The 6,971-nt window shown below is 40.5% G+C and overlaps 1 protein-coding gene across 2 annotated transcripts in view; it reads left to right on the top strand.

The window, feature by feature from the left end:
- Positions 1–3,172: 3,172 nt before the first annotated feature.
- Positions 3,173–6,971, top strand: part of TMEM41B (transmembrane protein 41B) — a 30,601-nt gene continuing 26,802 nt past the window's right edge. Inside the window, exons 1-2 of one of the 2 annotated variants that reach the window (XM_082660236.1) lie at positions 3,173–3,306; positions 3,426–3,551. In XM_082660236.1, the coding sequence (XP_082516362.1) occupies positions 3,431–3,551 (121 nt within the window). In that variant the 5' untranslated portion in view covers positions 3,173–3,306; positions 3,426–3,430. The remainder of the gene's footprint in view (positions 3,307–3,425; positions 3,552–6,971) is intronic. The other variant, XM_082660237.1, reaches the window with a different exon arrangement.

Raw genomic sequence — 6,971 nt, 5'->3', positions numbered from 1 at the left:
CCAGCTTTTAAGGGAAAGGAAAAAAGAAGTTTCCTCCAAAAGAGTTTACTAAGTGGTCAGAGAATTGTCATGGAAACCATGAAGGAGGGAGCAGTTAATGTATTAAGCAATGGAGAGAGGTAGCAAATGACTAAAAACTGAATCCAATGAAAAGAAGCTCACTGGTGACTATAAGGAGAGGAGTTTCAGGTAAGAAAAGATGATAGAAGTCAGGAAGCAAGGAAGTATAGATAGACAGTATCCAGAACAAAATTCAGCATCCTTCCCTCCAGTGTGACTCCTCTTCCTGTTATCTTAGGCACAAATATTCCACTCAGCCTCCTAAACCAGAAATTCCTTGAACACCTAATCCCTTCACTCTCACTTAATATCCTTGTCTAATTAGGGCATTACTCCCCTAGATTCAACTTCCTTAGTTAACATTTCTAATATTCCAGAAGGATAAATCCCAAATATCATGATTATCTATGGATGGTGTTATTAGAGATGATTTTTATATTTTTCTGTTTGTTTTTTCAGTTTTTTTTCTGGAATAACTAGTATGTATTTACTCATGTAATTAAATAAAAGTTTTAAAATAATTTTTCTCACATTATCTCATATCTGACATCATCTTTGTTTCCAGTCCACTACCCTGGGTCTAGCTGGCATTATTACAATAACTTCTTAGCTTCTCTTTCTGCTGCTAGTGTGGCACTCCTCTAATTCTGTCACTGGGCAGTAAGGATAAGCTTTGTAAAATACAAATCTTAATACATCTCTCTCCAGTTAAAAAAGTTCTTCAATGGTTTCAGATATCTTTCAGGATTAAGTTCAAACTTCTAGCACTTTGTGATAATGCCCTTGTCTTATCTCACCTTTTTCCATTCTCCTATTCTTTGCTTAAAGCTCCTTTTCAAAGATAAGCAGTGGTTAAGAATCCGCCTGCCAACGCAGGGGACACAGGTTCCATCCCTGGTCTGGGAAGATCCCACATGCCGCAGAGCAACTAAGTCCCTGCACCACAACTACTGAGCCTGCACTCTGGAGCCCACGAGCCACAACTACTGAGGCTGTGTGCCACAACTACTGAAGCCCACACACCTACAGCCCGTGCTCCGCAACAAGAGAAGCCACTGCAATGAGAAGCCCATGCACTGCAACGATGAATAGCATGCAGCAACGAAGACCCCATGCAGCCAAAAATAAATAAATAAATAATAATAATAATAATAAAACAAAGCTGTTCACAAAAGCTGTTTTCTCCTCCTTTCCTTTGTTAATTCCCTCTCATCCTTTAAATCTGTTTAATAATCATTCTCCTTAGGAGACCTTCACTGCAGCTCCATTCTAATTTAGACACTCCTCTCTTCTGCTATTGCAATCTATACACCTCTCAGTGTCATCACACTGTATTAATGAACTTGTTCATCTTTTCCTAATTTGTTGGCTATTTAATTTTTCTTCTATGAATTTATTATTCATATCTTGTCCACTTTTCTGTTGAGTTGTGCTTTTCTTATTGATTTGTAGTAATTCTTATTTACGTGACAAATATTTTTTCTCAGTCTGTTCCTAGAGTTTATTTTTTGGTGCTTAAAAGTTTTTTTTTAGTAAAATATATCAAGGGTTTAAGTTAATAGTTTTGCATCTTGCTCAAGAAGACCTCTATTCCAAAGATATAAATTTACTTGCTTATGTATTCCTTCTAATATTTTTGTTTTGTTTTTTATAGTTATCTCTTGGAATTTGTTTCTGAATAAGCATCATCCACATTATTAGTCTCTGGGTATTTTTTTTTTTTTTGGCTACATTGGGTCTTCGTTGCTGCATGCGGGCTTTCTCTAGTTGCAGTGAGCGGGGGCTACTCTTCATTGTGGTGCATGGGCTTGTCATTGCAGTGGCTTCTTTTGTTGCGGAGCACAGGCTCTAGGTGTGTGGGCTTTAGTAGTTGTGGCACATGGGCTCAGTAGTTGTGGCTCACAGGCTTAGCTGCTCCGTGGCATGTGGGATCTTCCCAGACCAGGGCTTGAACCCATGTCCCCTGCCTTGGCAGGCAGACTCTTAACCACTGCGCCACCAGGGAAGCCCCTCTTCGTCATTTTTTATGGTTGAAAATCTATTCAACATATTTATTGAATGCCCTCTGAGGTGTTGGCACTGTCATCTCCTGGGGGATACAATGGTGGACAAAAAGACAAGGCCCCTTACCTTAATGGAGCTTACATTCTAGAGGTGGAGGCAGACAATAAACAAGTAAACAAATAATCCAAATAATTATTGCTTTTAATAACGACCATGAAGGAATTAAATGGGAAGCTACTTCTTAGAGTGGTCACTGAAGGTGTTAATATAAGTAGGCAGAGGATGTGTACATAAAACAGTTCCACTGAATGGTTCTCCCATCATTTACCTAACCATTCTTTGGTGTTGGGTTTTTAGATTGCTTCCCCATTTACTATTATACTAAGAAATAATCCCGTTAGGAATAACTCCCTCTGCATGTTTATTCCCACAGAATAGCTTCTTAGAAATTTAATTACTGGATAGGAACAATCAGTATTTTTATACACATTACCAAGTTACTTTCAAGAGGGAATTCCAATACATTCACCAGTGAGTAAGCTGAATACCGCTCTGAGAGGTAGGATGGAAAAAGTAACCGCCAAAAAAGGTACGTTTGGGATCTGAGAAAGGAAAAGATAAATATGCTGACCTGGATTTACAAATGAGGGGTGGCAGGGCGATGACGTGGGGAAAGCATTGGCTTGGGAACAAGAAAACTGGATTCTAAACCGATTTCTGCCACCCTGTGACCTTCACAGATTACGGGCTCCTTGAGCCTTAGTTTCCTGAAACTCGGTGGGTTCGGCTCAGGCTTTATGTTTTCCAACATCTTCAGAGCAAGCATTGTCTAGCCCCTCCAGATTCGAGACAGATTCTCGAATTGGTAGAGAAGGGAGTCAGCTGAATCAGCATCCACCACGAAACTCCAACTAATCATTCCCGGGCACTTCCGGTCGCCAGGACAAAGGCATTACAGTCTCTGAGATCGCACTTCCGGATAATTAGAGCTGCGCGTTGGATGCCTGCGTCTCTCTGAGTCACACCCGCGGACTCCGGTACCGTGACTGCGCATGCTCCGCGCAGTCATGAAGCGGGGCGGGGCAGCAAGTGGGGCGGAAGGGGACCCTGGCTAGTCTCGCGGTTACTGGGCGGGCGCGAGCGCGCTATCCTCGGGGGCGGTGCGGGGCGGAGCCTAGTCCGAGTAGGCGCTGCGGGGCCCGGTTTAGTGTTACTGTGCTTGCGGGCCTGAGGTCGTTTCAGGTGAGGTCGTCGTCCCGGAAGTGGCTGTGGCTGTGGCCCCTGGGTGTTGTAAAGAGCCTGCCGCGTAGTTGTTGTTAAGGGGCCGCGGCATCACCCCGCTTCCTCCACCTTCCCTGCAGCAGCCATGACGAAAGGCAGAGTTGTCGAAAGGTCGCAGACGGGGGCACTCCATGCGACCCCTCCGGGGGACAAGGCAGCGGGGCCGCGGGGTCCCTCGGCGCCAGGCAGCGGAAACCACCTGAAGGGTGAGCTCTTCTGGGAGCCAGAGCTGGGGCTGGCCCAGGGGCGGGAGTGTGCCGGGAGGGGCTTCGGAGGAGAAAGGACCCCAGCGGGTTCAGGGGATTTGCGGGTGGAAAGGGGGCCTGTTGGCATCTAGTGGCGGGAGCAGAGTCGGGGACCTAGGCTACGGCCTACCACAAGGCCGGACACCTACTGGGTTCGTAAATGCTTTTTTAGTTGAGTTCAATTAGAAGAAGGAATGACATTGGCTGGTTGACGCTCAGGGAGATTGTAAGATTGATAATATTGAAGTTAGGCAGAACTGGAAGGAACATTAGCATTCGTTGATTTATTTTTACAGATGAGAAAACTGAGGTCCAGAGTGGATATATAACTTGCACAAAGTCAGAAAGCCAGATTAGTGAAGTATTGGCTAAAAGCAAGGATTTCACTACATCCAGGTGCCGCTTCGAGGTAGCAAGAACACTTGGGTTTGCGTCCCTGCTCTACCACTTACGACTTTGGACTTGTTACCCTTCAAAAGCTCAGTATCTGAACTGTACAGTGGGGATGGTGATAATATTAATAATAGTAATATCTATTTAAGATTGATGCGTGGATTAAACAAAATAATTCACAGAAAGGATTTAGTGTAATGTTTGGCTTATGTGAAGTGAAGGCTGAATAAATGTTAGCAATTACTATTATAGCTAAGATCTCTTATTCTCAAGCTTTTTTTCCACTACGCCATCCTGGCATTTCTCAAGGCCTCAAATATTATTTTAAGAAAAAAGTGTACCCAGAAACTAAATACTTTGATTTCATCTGGGCGTAGAGTTTTCATTGCTTTTCAGCAGTTGAAGTGATTTAAGCTCCTAAATGCTTTCAAAGCCCATAAACTTGGAGAAATCCTAACAAATGCCCATTAAGTTGTCTGCATCTTACTCACACTGATGTGTTCCACCACCAGTGATGGGTAAAGAGAGGGTCTTTTAAGAGTGTCTAGCGACATTGTAACTATAGTCATCAGTAAAGTATTATACACTTTAAAAATATATTTATATATGGATATAATATGTTTAACATTCAGCTGAAATTTTTTTTTTTTTTTTTGGCCATGCAGTGTGGCTCTTAGTTCCCTGACCAGGGATTGAACCCGGGTCCTGGTAGTGAAAGTGCCGAGTCCTTAACCACCGTACCGCCAGGGAATTCCCATCAGCTGAAATTTTTTGAATCAAATTTAAAACATGAAAAATTTAGAAAACGTCTTGCAGAAAATGGTATTTTATTTTCAAATAATTTAAAATGTCTCCAGTCTAATTTGGGTCTTTCAGCTTTATATATTTGGATATTTTTACACCTTATAGACAATAGAGCCAAATAACTTCAAAAACCAGAAATGAAGTGTTGTCAAAGTATAAATCCACTGTAAATGATAGTAACCTTGTTTTGATGATGCTGCAACTGAGAATGACAGTAATCTAAGGGCTTCCTGAAAAAGTATTTTCCAGATAGGAAAATACTTAGGAAGTATTTTCCATGGTGTCCAGATAGAACATCCCTAAAGATTGTCATTCGGTTTGGGATAGCAGTCAATTATTTTATTATTATTATTATTATTTTTTTAACCTTAAGCTGTTCAGAAAATAAGACCTTGAAACTGCCAAAGTGCTTTTACAATTGTTTCTTGTATTTTAACATTTGAACAACACATTCAACAAAGTTATTTTTGTGATGCTGTCAAATGACTTCTGTGGTCTACAGATCTATAGGAAGACAGAGGGAAGAGATGTGAAGGCACGCCTTCATAGAGAAGTAGGGTTTGGGTTAGTAGAGAGAACAGAAAAGGATTCTGGGTGGGGGAAACATTAGGCTTGAAGGTTAGTTAGTGTGAACCTTTTGTGTGTGTCTATAAAGAGATAAACTTGTCAGTAGTAGAGGATTTCTTTTTTTAATTTTTATTTATTCAGAAAAGGAAAGGTTTTAGAGAAAAAAATTTTTATTAACTCTTGAGAAATACATGGTAATAGAGTGTTTCTATAAATTCCATGTATTTGTATTTTTAAATAAATTTGTATTTTTATTAACTGATACATCTACATAATTTTGACAAATAGTTGTCATTGTGTGTATGCTTGAAATATTTTACACCTCACATTGCAGTGTTTGGTACATTTAGTGGATTCCTTGCCTTGACTCTAGTCCGATGTCTGAGTCTTACTGAGGACCGCTGTGATGATTTGAGCAAGGCAATAACACTGAAAGTCTAATTCTTGCATGATTAGAAAGGGTGAGAGACAAGAGGTATTACTACTTGAGAGGCTCTTGACCTACTCTGTGTGCAAGGGTACCTGGACCAGGTGTTTTATTTTCTTTTGTTGTTTGCCCTGGCTGATCTTTTTACTCGCAAATCATAGAAGTTCCCCATTTTGATTTAAGAGAACTCCTAGGACCACGTTTTCCAATATATAGGTCATACCTCTGTGAGCGGTGTGAAATGAATTTGATGGGTAATCATGAGCCATTTAAAAAAATGGAAGAGAAAATAGCAGAGTTCTTTGCATGTAGTAGGGGGTAAGTATTCTTTGAATTTTATTTTTCAATTATATAGATTTTGTGTGTATCAGATCATGATATAAAATACACTGCTTATTGTGGAAAGCAGCCAAAAATGTTTGGGAAACACTGTCTTGAAGTTGGTTTTACAGCTCTTAGGAGGCAGTATTGTTCAAAATTGGATAATATATCCCTCTCAGATGCCTGTTCTAGGTTCTGCCTTGCTAATGTGGTTCAACAAATATCCTTTGAGCATCTGCTATGAGCTAGGTACTGGCTTAGAGGAAGAAGAAGAAAGCTCTGATTACTGATAACTGGGAACTAAGACTAAAATTGGCATTTGGACATCAACCAAGGTATTAGTATGATGTGTTGATGTCAGTCTCAACCCAGATATTATATATCAGGATTCTTTTGCTTGTAATCAGTAGAAAACACAATCGAAAGCTTTGCTAAAAGGAAGTTTATTGGTTCATATAACCAGAAAGTTGAGAGATTAAGTGGGATTCACTGGCTTCAGTCTGGGACCAGTGGCTCAGTGATATCATCAGGATCAGATTTCTTTCATATCTTGTTTTGCTTACCTGATATTAGCTTTACCTTAAGGTTGATTCCTCTTGAAGGTCCAGGTAAGCTAAATGCTTCCTTGATAATTTTGAGAATCTTTTTCTAAGTATTAGCAATACAAATCTAGATATTAACTCTGATTAGATTGCCTCAGATCAAAAGCTTATCCCTGAACCTATCACTGTTGTCAGAGGGTAAGAATTACCTAATTGGCTCAGACTGATTCATGTTCAACACCTAAAAAAAGGGAGTAGAAATGAGGCTAAGTCAGTTTTCCCATAGACGTGGATTTCTGTGATGGGTCACTCATGATTTTTCTTTAC

Source organism: Grampus griseus (genome assembly GCF_964374135.1).
Source record: "Grampus griseus genome assembly, chromosome: 8".
NCBI classification, from domain to species: Eukaryota; Metazoa; Chordata; class Mammalia; order Artiodactyla; family Delphinidae; genus Grampus; species Grampus griseus.
Note: the sequence above shows the minus strand (reverse complement) of the source record. Positions and strands in the feature narration are given on the sequence as shown.